General features: G+C 35.2%; 1 protein-coding gene across 6 annotated transcripts; it reads right to left on the minus strand.

Moving 5' to 3' along the window:
- Positions 1 to 1,842: 1,842 nt before the first annotated feature.
- On the minus strand, positions 1,843 to 14,106 carry LOC110761047 (ATP-dependent DNA helicase Q-like 4A). Of its 6 annotated transcripts, none has more exons than XM_088252177.1 (26): positions 13,847 to 14,106; positions 13,589 to 13,686; positions 13,313 to 13,486; positions 12,875 to 12,932; positions 12,262 to 12,690; positions 11,731 to 11,901; positions 11,513 to 11,643; positions 10,867 to 11,245; positions 10,648 to 10,779; positions 10,242 to 10,328; positions 10,002 to 10,129; positions 7,697 to 7,817; positions 7,450 to 7,601; positions 7,212 to 7,347; positions 6,138 to 6,261; positions 5,994 to 6,064; positions 5,758 to 5,826; positions 5,290 to 5,418; positions 5,038 to 5,196; positions 4,818 to 4,898; positions 4,576 to 4,737; positions 4,361 to 4,416; positions 3,397 to 3,526; positions 2,931 to 3,025; positions 2,637 to 2,714; positions 1,843 to 2,562 (listed from the first exon to the last, which is right to left on the minus strand). In XM_088252177.1, the coding sequence occupies exons 2-26, from the start codon at positions 13,612 to 13,614 to the stop codon at positions 2,172 to 2,174; spliced, it is 3,669 nt and encodes a 1,222-aa protein (XP_088108303.1). In that variant the 5' UTR covers positions 13,615 to 13,686; positions 13,847 to 14,106; the 3' UTR covers positions 1,843 to 2,171. The 6 variants fall into 6 exon arrangements, with proteins under 6 accessions (XP_088108303.1, XP_088108302.1, XP_021819115.1 ...); XM_088252176.1 differs by having other exon boundaries at positions 13,589 to 13,689; XM_021963423.2 differs by having other exon boundaries at positions 13,589 to 13,739.
- Between the last annotated feature and the right edge of the window lie 1,086 nt (positions 14,107 to 15,192).

A 15,192-nucleotide genomic window follows, 5' to 3' on the forward strand; every position in this document is an offset into this window, starting at 1 on the left:
TGAAGAGTTGTCGATTGGAAACAAAAGAGTGAAAACAAGAAGGTTGTTGAGAAACTTGAGACCAAGTTGATCAATTTGAAATTGGTTTGAGAGATTGAGAGAGTACATGATTCAGCCTCAAATTTCTAATAATATAGTGCCACTTAATAGCCATAAGTTTGAGTGGGATTTGATATGGTTTTAGACCTTAACTCTTAAAGAGCATTTAAGGCCATCTCCAGCCATGAGCCATAGGCCAAATATAGTCCTAAAATAATGCAAAACCCATCTCCAGTCATGGGCTAAAAAAAAATTTGGCTAAATTTGGAGGGCCACATTTAGCCCTTTAGCCCTCCAACTAGGCCAATTGTAGCCCAACTTTTTGTGAGCCCCATGCATGTGCTTTTCAAGAAGAGAAATTATCAAGTGTGGGCAAGAGCACGAAACATCTCGTGCAAATGCATATCCAACAACCAATATTAAGAGTGCGCTGACATCATCAATGAAGTCAGCTAGCCGTTAATGCATATTTTTTTTAAAATAGCCTTTTTAAATGTTATCAACATATACATGTCATATATAGAATATTGTCTCTAAATAGTAGTTTAATTAAATTAAATAATGCATAGTTGTGGAATATATGAGTGTTGTACCATAGTTTTTCTCAAAAGAATAAAATATGAAGGACCCTAAAATATAGTCCTGGATGGTTGGAGATGAAAAAATTTAGCCCTATACTATTCTTTAAAAAATTAATATTTTGAAGGGCTAAATTTATAACCCTGGACTACATTTAGCCCTATAACTGGAGATGGCCAAATGTTTTTCCTAACTTGTACTTTCAAGCTAAACCCATGTAAGACATGAAGGCTTTAAAACCTTTGCTGATTTTGGACCCACTCCCACATGGCCTATTTTCGGCTCTATTGGGTATTATACATATATGAGGTCCAATTTTCTACTTTTTTACTTTGAATCATGGATTTACCCAAAGTCCATTTTGGCCCAAACAATTCCTACATGAAAAACATAGTGACAGTATGCAATGGTAAAAATACGAATAAAATCGTGTATTATTATGCAAATTATTTTTTAAAAAAATAAGTCAAGAAATACAGTCATTATAATATTTTAATATTATTTATTTGAACATTTTAATAGTCTTTTTATTCAATATAATACGTTAATTTGATATGTACTATTCAAGCATTTGTAAAAAAAAAAAGTGTAGTAAAAATAAAATACATACATATATGTATAATACATTTGATTTGTTTTATATAATACGCAAATTTAACTAAGCTGACATTATCACCTAGTCGTTAAAATTCATTTTTTCTTTTGGGTATGCCCAAAGATGCTCAATGTTTTTGGAGCCCCTTCAGAGATCAAGCAAGGAGCTGCCTATTAAATAAGTGTCCATGAAGCTAATGGTATTGAAGAGCACGCATATCATGCAGCCTGTCAAACAAAATCAATGTCCATGAAGCAACTTACATGTAATTCTACTACTTCAAGCCTGAACAAAGTCCAAACCAAACCAAGAAAAGTGTATTAAATGTTCTTCAATCAGATAAATCTGAATCCATTTTAGCCTTCATCCTATTCTCAGAAGCTCCATGGTCATTTCAGGTGACAAGCACCCTTCGGTGTCCACCTTCCATCTGTAACTGTAACCACCATATCTACATCCTTCTAGTTGGCAATTTCAAGTGGATTCCACCCTTGAAATAGGGTGACTACCTTCAGAATTTCTATCCTACATGCATTTATACTCGGAAGGGTTTGATTCCCTCCATTGTAAATGGTAAAAAAAAAAAAATTTAAAGACGGAAAAAAAAAGTAGGTGTGGAAGGCAGAGAATACTCACAGCTATGGTTGAACTACCATTGCAACTCTTAGTCATGTACATAGGGATTTCATGGTAGTTATACAGTTACTAGAAACAAGCATGTTTCTCTAATAACAATATTTATAAGACAGAAATTTGCCGCAAGCAAGTATTACAAAACTATTGCACATAATACGTGATACATTAGATGTAGATGGGACAGAGAAACCTTGTTCCAACAGCCAGAAGAAATGTGAAAGGCCGTCAGAGTCTCATCTCCCACATTTTTCACATTGTATCCAAAAGAAAAGACAGTTTTATCTGATAATAATGACCCTAATACTCACAATGATTACAATTATCACTGTCGCCCATTTCCAGGCGTTGACCATTGAGGCAGCACTCTTCCACCAGCATTCTGATTAGTTTTCATATCCGAAGCATTCACTTCAAAGTCATAGCCATATAAGTCTAGTTCATCGTCTATCAATTGGGGGTAATCTGGCTCCGCAAAACTATAGGCCTCAATAGTTTTGTTCTGCCTCTTTGGTGCCCTTTTCTTCGACCGATCTGTGCTTTTGGTGAAGTCGTCGTCATCAAAAGTTTCATTCCCATTGTTGTTGCCATCTCTTTTCCTCTTTATATCATTACTGTCATTGCTACTGGTGCCGTTTTTATCTGTTTTGTAGTATTCCTTTATGGCAGCTTCAATTGTTTCAAGTATCCGATCTCCATACTTGCCCAACTTACCCCTGAATTGAGCCAAAAATGTTGAGTATATTTTTTTTAGGTAGGCAGAAAATAATCTTGGTACGGTATAACTTACTTGCCAATGCCATTTATTTCAAGGAGTTCCTCCTTTGTTCTAGGAATTCTGCTGCTCATGTTCTGCAGCGTGGTATTCCTGACTCAAAAAGAACAGCAACTTATCAGAAGATATCATCTAAAGATCAAGGGACAAGCAGACGCTTATAAAGACCCCTCGTTATAAAATTCCAACTCTGAATGATTAGCAACTTTTCCCAAGTGGTTTCCTTCCTCTCCTCCGGAAACAAATTGGTACTAAATAGATTTATTCTATTAAGTCGCAAACAAAAATAAAAAAGAGTAAGAATCTTACGCAAATATGTGGTATGCCATGACCCCATCAGCAGATTCTCTAACGAGATTAGTTCGAAGCATTTTCAAAGAAGTAAATATTTTGGTAGATAGATCCTGTTATGGAATTTAAAAGAAATTAATTAATTGATATAGCTCGATTCAGCCCTCATGGTAGTCAGATATTTCATCAAGCAGAATAGGGTACTGACAAAAGGAATAAATATACATGTACATATGTGTCTTGCCAACATACATATATATAAAACATATGTATATGTGTATCCATGTATCATGTGACAGAGATCTGTTTTTGCTGGCTATAATGAATGATATTGACACATTATCAATTGCATATCAATAGTCCATTCTTTAATAAACAACGGACGTCCATTCCATAGTCACACTATATATATATAGATCAGATGTCCTGCATAGAGAATTTACGTTTATATATAATATACATAAATCTACTAGTATGAATATACCGAATTTGCTTTGGATTGAGGTTGTTCAGTGCCAATATGTGGAGGACTCTGCTTCCCAGATGTCAGTGAGCCTTTAGCTGAAATCACTTCAGAGTTTTTCTGTTTAGAAGCTTTTACGGAAGAAGGGAATCTACAATGTATTTAAGATGTCAGTCTCAATAGTGTTGTGTGCATTTTTGTACAGCAGAAAATAAACAAAATTACAGACTTAGATTGAAATGCACAAGAATATAAACACTTTGGTCAAAAGAAGTGTTTCCCTCTTTGCAGACAACTAGGCTCAAACAAGTATTTCGTAGCATGTGTAATAAGATTAAATAGAAAGAATATATTTCAGTTATTTAAGATTAGCCAACAACACAAAAACTTAATCAAATAAGTTGTGCCCATGAAAGACATTTAGATAAGCCAGAACCTATCCAAGATGTTATTCTTAGTTGTAAAAGACCTAATTATTCTACACAAGCAGGCATGTTCATCGCAGTCGAAGGGCCTATGGCAAACCTGACTAGAACCTAGCAACCAAAACACCACATAGAGCACATCCAATGTCCCATCAGCTGCAAAGTATAATGATTTTAGTATTCAAAAAACTACAAAACCTCCCCCAATATTGCATGCATCTCTAAGAAATTGACCAACTTATGATATATAACCAACACTTGAGAAGGGTAAAAAATGAAAGTAAAGAATGTGTCCTAACAGTTTTACTACACAGTTTAGGGGAGACCACTCAAGCTGAACAGGGAATGGGCCTTATGAATAAGGTGGATCTACCACTTGGCTGTTCCTATTTGATAGTAATAGTATTGGACACTCCTGCACATGCATGGTTGATGGAGATAAAAAAATTCCCCAAGGATCTAATACAAAAATCTTTCACATATTAATACAATACTCACATGGAATAAGTAAACAGAGTAGTGACAATAAAACAGAAAGACGTATGTCTAACAAGCCAAACCTTATTAGAATTGTCTTCCTGCCAGAGAAAAGTTCACACGCTTTCAATTCATTAACCTGAAAACAAATGAAAAATGACACATGTAATTTCTATAAATAAAAAGGAAAAACAGATGATGACAACAAGTGGCAGTTTCTTGCATTTCTTTCTCTTTTCAAGCACGATCATCTTTAATGAAAAAAGCAGCATGAGCCATTTGAAGGAATTAGAAGTACCTTTAGTATTGATGATACAGATCCATAAATATCACTTTTCTTGACTTCCTCCGCAAGAAGGTCCTCAGTAACAAGATGACGTAATACACGGGAAGCTTCACCCTTGGCTAGATGTTTTCCCACTCCATGCAAGCTCACAGTCTGATGCCTGTGTTTCTTGACCTAACATTGCAAATATACCATCAAAGAAGATAATGACAAAAAGTAGAAAGGACAGTGCATGTCTTCAAGTTGAAGCATACAAATTGGCTAAAGGAGCCCCTGTAGACTTCAAGAATATGAGATGACGAAAACTGCTGCCCTGTTAACTTCACCAGTTCAACCTAAGCACAACATGTGGCAAAAGTGACTACCCAAACAATGCAAGGATTGCAAAATTTTACAAGGAAATGATAGTCATAATATAAACTTTGACAAACATCTCCCAAAAGAAGCAACTCAAAAATTATAAAAGTTTCAAACCAGTTGCTTTGCAATCCCTGTGACATCCTTCTCCACGAAACTTTTAATCTTCAAACAATTATCACATGTCTTTTTGCATGTTGTACAATCAAATTTTTCTCCAAGATGAATAAGCTGTAGAATTCGTCGGCAATCAACATCGTTTTCACAATAACTGACCTGAGAAAGTTCAAGTCATTAATTTAGTACATATTTGTTAAACAAGAAATATATAATAATAGAAACCCCCAAAACTACACATGAATCAAGTACCATGCGCAAAAGATTTTCGGTATTTGTTTCCAGTACTCTCCCAGAATTAGCTGTATTGGTACGATTGTATCCAGATGCCAATGGGCTTTGCTCTATAACTCCTTGGCTAATCATATGTTTAACTCGAATCTGCAAAAGAATTGTAGAGACAGACAAGCAGAATACAAATGAAAAAGAATGAAAGAACACGTTAATCACTACTGTTTTAGCATGATCAAACAGTCGAATGCAAACTCTTCCTTTTTTTATTTTCTGTTTTTTCATTTATTGCTTGACATAATTGTCTCAGCACCCCAAACAAGTCTTGAACTGGCCACATCACCCTCCCCCACATAACCATGGGGGCAGGACATTATGAGAGGACATGTCATTTGACCTAGAGGCCATTCGGGTTCCAATGCATGCCCATTGTCCAAATACAGAACTGACAAGAACCGAGTAGACATTAGTTTTACTACTGCAACTTACATAGTCACTGTAACTGTAATACAACACACAAGATGAACGCTGACCATCTCTACCAGCTCGACCACACTCCTGAAACATAGTGATGCAATGAGCTAAAAGAAATCAGTAATCTAAGCTTTCATACATAAAACATTACTAAGAAATAAGCTCAGAAGCATTAAGCTAAATTCCAAAAGTTCACAGTTTCACATCTAGATTTTGCAATCTCAAAGAAGCAATTTAATACAATATGATACCTGATGATAGCCTTCGATAGACTTCGGGAGAGAGTGATGAATTACAAAGCGTACATCTGGCTTGTTGATACCTGAATTCCAATTCCAATGTTAGTAATAGCGACCTTAATTAATCCAGACAGAAATCAGCAAAAGTTTATGTACCCATTCCAAATGCCACTGTAGCACAGATAATGTTGATTTCATCTTTACTCCACTGCTTCTGGACAAAGGCACGCTGAGCAGGATCCATACTACCATGGTAAAATGCTGCTTTATGTCCACATTCCTGAACAGGTACACTCTCAAATGAAACTTAATTCTTAGAGAAATAAATCACAACATAATTTTTTTTTTTAAATACTCATGATGCTAACATTTCTTTTTATCTTTAGCACACAACATGCATGCAATAAGTTTTCTTACGAATTAAGAACTTTTAAAAATATTATGCATCACCTTTTACATCAGGAACATCAAACATACATTTTTAATGTTATTGATTAAGCAAATGACCAGTCTCCATGTCAAACTTGGAAAAATTGTTTGTATAAAGAAAAAGGAAAAAGAAAATCTCTAAAGGTTAGTTTGATTCCCTCTCCTCACGAAAAAGAGAAGAGTAAGGAACACAATTCCAAAATGATATTCATGCCAAAGAGGAGCTGATTTAACTTTAATTGTTGAACTTTCCCAGACATCAAGGGTTCTTAGACTATGTTCCCAAGTTTTCTGTACAGCACATAAATTTCTTAGACTATGGCCCGCTCCTCAAGCAATACAGATTTCTGTACTGAAATTTGGCGAGAACACCAAGTTACTGAACAGAAAAATCTGCCCAAATTTTTCTCTGCAAAAGTTGCTAAAAGTTACATAAACAGAACAGATGCAAGAAATTTTATTGGCAGTTACATGCAAATCATAGAAGCCTGGAGTTTCTAACCAAGCTTTCATATATAAACTTGAGTTGCTAAACCCATAACGACAAAAGAAAGGTATATCTCCATGTCCCTTTGGCAACACGCATTTTAAACATCATTTTAGCAAAATAGGCAGAGAAAGTGAAAAAATATGTATATCAAAAGTCATAGATTACACAATTAACAAACAGTAGCTAAATTTTCATGAAGCAACAACTGAATAAGCAACAATAACGACTTTCTAGTATAAAATACAGAAACAAAAAATAATAAGAAAACAAGACTTCCATTCAACTACAAAGAGATCATGATAAAATCAAACCTGCAATCTCTCAGCAACTTTTTCACAGTCCATTCTTGAGAGACAATAAATTATTCCACTTTCATCATAATGATTTTCTTTAATGAACTTATCGATGTCATCTAGACACTTCTTAGTCTTGGGAATAACTGAATACCTGTGACGAACAGAATGAATCATAATTTCAACTTTGTATGACAGTTTGGGAAAATTTATGACTTCAACATAGATCAAAAGTTTATCTTTGTTCAACACTTGCCATAAATTTGGGCGATTAAAACTTTGCCGGAAAACAATGCAGTTAACAAGACCAAGAGCTTGCACAACATCCTCTTTTACACTAGCAGTTGCAGTAGCTGTTAAAGCTAACACTGGAGTATTTGGGAACTTCTGTTTCAAGATACCAAGAGCCTGGACATTTTAAAGAATAGCTTGACATTAAATGGAAAACAATCAAGAAGAAAAATCCAATCATCACGAACTTGAAATTTTAATAAAGCCCCTACCTGATAATCTGGTCTGAAATCATGCCCCCACTGACTCACACAATGAGCTTCATCAATAACGATCCTAGCAAGCATCTGACGAGCATTTAAATTCTCCAACTGCCGTAAAAGAACATCACTTCTGCAGAAAAAAAAAAAAAAAAAAAAAAAGATTGGTATCTTAAAAAGTTATGCAGGATTAATTACTTACTTAAACTATCTTTAAAAAAAAAGTAATTACTTAAACTATGACATTCATTTCAATATGCAATTGAAACAGAAAATATAATAAGGCTGGGAACAAAAACTTGGATCACCCAATTCGCTATTGCCATAAGTATTAACAGTAATAGAGTTGGTTGATAAAGGGGAGAGGAACAAATAATTAAAAACTCAAGGTTGGCAAATAATGAACTAGTTTTAAGGTTGACTTGCACACATACTATGTGCATAGAAAATTGTGAATTTGTGAATGAAATTATAGAAAATATAATTACTGAGAGGAAAGAGGCACCTGAACTAACCAGTAAATATCACATTCACTGTGGACAAGAAGTAACAACACTCATAATTTTTAAAAGATAGTTGGGTAGGTGAATTACCTTTGTGCTCAAGATTTCCTTCCAAATTATAGGATGGCTGAGTTCGCAGAGTAGGTGAGGTCAAGTGGATTAGAATTTTCGATTTTGAAGAAACTTAGGAGAAGAGGAGATTGGGGAGCCTGCAGCTCTATTGACAGTTTTGGAGAATTTTCAGCTGTTAACACGTAGGCCAGATGGGAGGAAGCAGAAACTAGATTCATCAGGTCTTCTCTTGTAAGAGTTTGAAATTTTCTGTCTAATAAGCAATCGCTGCCTGTGTTCCAGCCTGTTAAAATGATTTGGAAATCTAATGTTCCTATTAAGGTTCATGTTTTGGGTTGGATCATAGCTTATGGAAGAGTAAATACTTGCAATTTGGTACAAAGAAGAAGATTCAATGTTTGTATTTCTCCTCACAGCTGCATTTGTGCAAAACAGAGGCAGAATCTGGAACTCAATTGTTTTTACATTGTCCATAACTTCATATGCATTGCAGCTGTGGTGGCGGTTAGTCAAGGAGGCAAGGGTTAATTGGTTTCAAACATGCTTTGTGAAAAGTATGTCTTTTGGTGGCGGAAGGAATGCAAGAATTCGTGGAATTGCGCTGTGTTAGCTGTCTTTTGGGTAATTTGGTTGGAGAGAATTAGAAGAAAATTCGAGAACTATAGTGGAGATATAGAAGAGAATTCTAGGGAAAGAGTCAGGCTTTGGGCATCCTTACAGGCTTCTCTTTCTCCAGCTTTTAGGGATCTTTCACTTTCTGTAATTTTATTAGATAGGGGAGCTGTTGTACGATAGTTTTTAGAGTTCTTTTAAAATGTAGGTGTATTTTGTATTTGCTTGTTAGAACTGTATCATTTTGATGGCGGACTTCTGGTTCACTAAGTTTTGTATGGTGATTGTAGTCCTTTAATAAAATTGTCTCTCATAACTTTTTTTTATATTGTTAAACAAATTATGAGAGAGATAAAACATTTTATTAATCTATGAAATACTAAGACTTCTAAAGAATTCCTAGTCTTTTGGTGAGTGCTGAATATAATACCAGAAAATCCCTGATTCAGTAGAAAACCAATTCTGATTTTCTACAGTGTGCTATGATAGGCATTCAACTTGAATTTTCAATCCAATCTTTCTTATAGGACATGATGATTTTATTGAGAAAAGAGGCAGTTAAAAAAATGGATGTTTAGTCCATCAAACAATTAAAGACACAACCTAAACAAGAAAGCTCAAAAACCGCTCGACGAAGCACTCCCCACGAATCAAGGAGAATTTTTCAATTGAACTGAAAAACATAAACATAAACACAGGCTCTATAGACCAGAAGAAATTTAGCTAAAGAAATGCCCATGATAATAACACCAATAATAATAATTCTATCAAACCTGCGAATTGCATAAGTATGATTTCCATTCTAGCACCATTTTGATTAAAAGCTCAAGGAGGAATATCAACTTCACAAAATATATCTGTTTAGCAGGACAGTCAGCATGTCATAAAACTCTCCCATAGAAGGTTTATCAAGAGCCTATTCTGGATTACCATAAGCTATCAATGACTCTGTCATTTTAGTGCCAAGAAACTAAATGCTACTTCACACTGCCCTTATTAGCATACAATAACTTACTTATTTCAGTTGTAAGATTATAATTATCATGTTCGACATACCTAAAGTGTTGCTGTTGAAGTAGCAGAGGACATACAAATAAAGTGTTTGCAAGTATTAGATAACGAAAACTCACTTCGCAACTTTCTCTGGGGTGACATATAACAGCTTGTATTTACAATATTCAGAATTAAGCTCTCTAAAGATTTCCTGTTGTTCAGTCCACTCCATATTGGCACTTAGGTAAGCAGCAGGAATGTTTGCCTAGGGTATGCCAAAAGAGAGGACATAAGTACGCACTGTTGGATAGCAGGAAGTAAAATAATCTAAATGAACTAAAGGCTGGAAAAAAAAAAGAAAAAAAAAAAAACATTACCTGCAATAAATGCATTATTTGATCTTGAATAAGTGACACAAGGGGAGAAATTACCAATGTTACTCCTGGACAAATTAGGGCAGGGAGCTGCAAGATACAGAAACCAAAGTAAACCCTATAAACTGTTTAATGTCTGTCTAGTTTCCTGCAAAGAGGGAACCAACTCCGCGGGAAACAAATAAAGGAGATGCAAGTTACTTGGCCTATATATTGCGGGAAAGGTAGAAAAGCTAAAGAGCTTCTGGCCAAGAAACTGAACCGATAAACTAAGCATACCCACAAAATCAAACTACTTACAAACTTAAGATGACCAAACCATAGAACTGCTCCTAGTGAACGGTATATGTGGTAGGCCTTAAAATGAAAGGAACATAATTGGTAACGGCTTTGAAAAAAATTATTTTACCTGATATGTCAAGCTCTTACCCCCTCCAGTTGGCATTAAAACAAAAACATCATAGCCACTCATCGTAGCATTAATGACCTCTCTTTGGTTGAGGCGAAAGGAGTGATTTCCAAACACTTTCTTGTTATTGGCCTGAAATTGATAGCAGTGAAACAACAATTACGAATTACAATGACAGGTAATGCCAATATGAAATATGAGAATGATTTAGATGAGCACCTCCAGCTTTTTGGTCCATGGGAAATTATTACCACTCCACTTGTTGTCATTAGAACCTTCAATGTAGTTAACTTCAACAAACTTTGGGATGTATGGTTCCCTCTCAACAGGACAAGATGAGAAACCAAACCCATCCACAGAAGAGAATGAAACTGATGACGAATTACATCTTTCATAATCTCCTGGGACATTTTGTGATTGAACCTGTGAATCAAATCTCATGGTCTCAGTCCTGAATGCAGCTGCTTGAGGTGTTTCATATTGGAAAGGCCTGGGAGTTGCTGTGGATGCAGAAAAATGTGACTTCCGTCTTTCCTCATCCAATGAGTTGTTACAAAGATATCTCTCGAGCTGCTGAATCTTCTTATTAAGCTGTAACCTAACAATGGGAATACACTGTTTTCCTTCATCTATTTGTAAAATATAAAAAAATTATAATGACTGTGAAACAACAAAACAACAAAAATATTCTGAAGCTTTGTGAGCTCTATATGACTTGTAGAGAGTCTAGGGACCCATAATTTTTTTTGTCTCCATCCCATTATTTTCCTTCACTGGTTTCTTTTTACGTACAATTCCCTCTGTATATCTAGCTTGACTCTCACAAAGAAATTCAAATAACAATGAAAGTGTGTAGTATGCAAACCTATCTTGGCGAAGCTTCTCTATTCGCGTTGGACTGAGATCATTAACATCATCAAGCAGTTCATTGGATATGATAATTAGCGTGTCCTTCATTTCCTGCAAATGACTTGCAGCTTCTGGGCAAAGTCCTATCTGTATTAGATTCAGGAATTAGGCACATCAAGCTGACCGCATAATTAGATAGAACCACAAAAAGCAAAATACGGATGACAAGCATACCTTAAACCCATGAATGCAGTTTGAGCACAAATCTGGAGGCAAACTAGTCACCTCTTGTCTTGCAATGTTATCTTTATCTATAGATGGAGTAATGGGTGGAAGCTTAGAGATCGATGGTTGAGGTGTGCAACTTGATTGGTACTGTTCCACTATCTGGTCAACATCAATATTCTGAAACCAGAGTAAATGCATGAGATAGATGAGTGCAAAGAAATCAGCACTTGCATAAATCAAGACACCATAAAATAAGACTTGAAGCAAATAGAAACATAACACCTCATTCACCAACATCCACACAAGTAGGCCAAATGATATTGAACAAGTAACATGGATTCACTAGATGTACTTTAAGTCAATATCCAAAATAATGCATAATTAAAGGTGTAAGAACGACATACTGGTTAGAAACTTTTCATTTCTGATTTTAACAATAGTAGCCATATTCAGCAGATATTTACAAAAACAGCCAAATTAATACGCAACAATTAAACCACAATGATTTAAAATAGTTAAATGAAATTTATGAATTACCTCAAGTATTTCATCATCATCATCGATGTCATTAACCAAAACTTTTGCAGAGTGTTTTATTTGGCTGGTATGGACACTATTGTTGCTAAATGATCCTCCTGGAACCCGAGAATCAAAATTGTTGACCATTGATGCTCTGACCTGACTTTGCCCCCCAAAAAAATTTCCCACATCTGCAACATTAACATTACTCGACGGAAAATGATTACCCAAACAAGTTGCAGCTTCACTGTTCCTGGAATTGGTTCCATTCATGTGTTGATGTGTTTGCATATGTGTGCGACTCTTATCAATGTCACATGAGCTTGGCGTAGCAGTTCTTCCAACATCACGACAATACCTGGAACTAGCATCCTTAACTAGAACAGTTTTTCCAGGTTTTGAGTAGTTCCTATGAGAAATCTGAAGATTAGAAAGGGCATGCCAAGCCTGCCAAAATTTTCCCAATCAGAAAAACTCAGGGTGAGGTGGTAGAACAAGAGTTTGTGAACACCAAGAAGATAACACAGCATAAGGAATGGAACTTAGAATTTTTAGAAAAAAAATATATAAAGAAACACCTAAGAACCAAGTTTAAATGAAAATGGGATTACTCCTCATCCAACATGTTTACCTTTTGAACTTGTGCACTTGGTAATCTTCCAATATTCTGAATTCGACAAGCCATTGAGCTAAAAAGCATGAATAGAAGCACTCTTAGAAAATCAAAGTCCAAATGAACTCTGGAGATGTATCAAGTTGTATAAGCAATCCATGTGTATTACAAGTAATCGATATTTCTAAGAGAAAAATCCACAAGCTCAAGTAATACCAAAAACGAGGGGAATCCAGAGTCATGAATTAGTAAAATCGAGGAAAGCAGAAGAGTGGGGACTAACTCAAAATTAGCTGAAATAAACAACAAATCCTGTAATTAACTGAAACGCATTAGTTTTATTTATTTATTTATTATTATACCCCAACCAAATACCACAATCACCAAGTAATAAAATTGTTGTGCAGTTGTCACCAAATAACAAGTAATGCTGAATGTGATAACAGTAAAACATACCTCATAGCCGTTGCCTCTTGAGCATGAGGTTTTTGTGTTGGTAAGGAGAAAAGGAAATTTGAGCTCAAAACATTATTTGGGCTTGAGAAATTATCAAGTGCCTTGACATGTTCCAACAAACTAACTTTAAACGGCGTCTGGGCAGAGTTGGAACCTTGACCCAATTCGGTACGACTGCACAGCACATACCCGCAAACCAAAACCCACTCAGAATAATCAAAACAGGGAATATAATGGCTAAGTAAATGGCTATTGTCTTGCTACTCTTACTCTTGCCTCATATGTGATTCCCTCCTATGCATTGGTTTTGGTCAACATATTTGCATCTTCAGGCGCAAAGCGGCGTCTTCATACCAAAATCTTTTATGCAACACCTCCTCAATCATTCATTTGAATTAATTAATTAATTAATTAATAAAGGAATGTTCTTCACACACACCAAAAAAAAAAAGAATTCAAGCGTAAGGACAAATGTAGCAGATTTATTATGACAATTGAAGTTAGTGGAAGTGTTAATAAGAAGAAAGTTCATACCTTGAATTGCAATGATTCAAAGACGCCCTGATTACATGGTTGAGTGAGAGTGCGATGTCAAATGGAACCCTAGAAATGATTCAAACAGGTCACCTTGATTTTGGGCGCGCGTGTGTTTGTGAAGGGAGGAAGAAGAGAGAGAGAGAGAGAGAGAGAGAGTGAGTGAGTGAAGCGACCTTCAAAATAAAGCGCGGCGTGGGAGTGGCGGGGGATATTTTTAGCTTTTTTTCAAGCCTTTTTTGTTTGGGTAAAATGTGGGAACAAGCCCGAAACAATATTTGGTATTACGGGTGGACACGTTCTGGTCCGGTTTGACTTTTATCTCACATTGGAACATGAATCGGTACTATTCAATTGGTGTGATTCAGTCCAATTTTGGGGAAAAAAAATTTATGAAACCGACCGGTCCAATCTAAAACTGATTTCGATGCGATTTATGATTTTTTCCAATTTTGGACTGGATTTTTTTTTTTATATTTTACAAATTAGTTTTTTTTTATTTATAAATTTCAACTAAAATTTTATTTTTTAGACTTACAAATTCACAAATGACCCAATTTCATGTAAATAGAGATAATTGGGCCTAGAAAAGAGAGGTACTTTGAAGTTGGGCTTGGGTAAATATTCATGCAGCTTAAATAATTTTTAAAACAATAAAAAATAAAACACACCTGGTCCAGTTCGGTACCGGTTGTTGACTTTTCAGTCAACACAATTTTTTCCCATTTTTTCTATCCAATGCAGCTCGGTGTTTCGATTTTCCGATTTCGATGCGCACCCCTTTTGGTATCCTATCCAAATATGGAACTTAAAAACTGTGATTTTTCTTAAAAACAAAGAGTTCTCAAATTCATTTTTTAAGATTCAAAAAGTTGTTTGCAAGGTCTAAAATATTGGGAGTTTTGGAAATATCGATATCGATAAAAATTGAATAAAACCACAGAAATTATAAGAAAGACTTGGAAATTTTGATTGAAACTTTAGAGGATGTTTATTTAGTCAATTAGCTATTGTTTTATCACCAAAAAAATAAATTGGGAAGGAAATGCATTGCATGGTGGGTTTGACTGATTTAAGTTGATTGTATATCGAGCTGACAAACATTGTGCGAGTGTAGAAAATATGTAGTAATTAATGAAAGAAGATTAAACACACCATAATCATTTATTTATAATGATTTATTACAATATTTTACACTTTATACATTGCATGGTAAGATACATGAGTGACTTAGTACCACATAGAGTTCTTATGAGATTCAAAATTTTCATTGTCTTCTTCATCGTCTCTATATATAAAGTAAGTGTACTGTGAAGAGTATTCATCCAATGATAAATCCCCAAAAT

Source organism: Prunus avium, chromosome 4 (assembly GCF_965620075.1).
Source record: "Prunus avium chromosome 4, drPruAviu1.hap1.1, whole genome shotgun sequence".
Taxonomy (NCBI): Eukaryota; Viridiplantae; Streptophyta; class Magnoliopsida; order Rosales; family Rosaceae; genus Prunus; species Prunus avium.

Bases quoted from the DNA above. Each gene is read 5' to 3' on its own strand.
- LOC110761047 (XM_021963421.2), bottom strand. From the start codon at position 13,614: ATGCATAGGAGGGAATCACATATGAGGCAAGA. The intron at 10,329-10,647 runs GTAAAATAATTT...TGTATCTTGCAG, and splicing joins GTAAGAGCTTGACATATCAG to CTCCCTGCCCTAATTTGTCC. The intron at 7,602-7,696 runs GTAGGGGCTTTA...TAAAATGTCCAG, and splicing joins ATTTCAGACCAGATTATCAG to GCTCTTGGTATCTTGAAACA.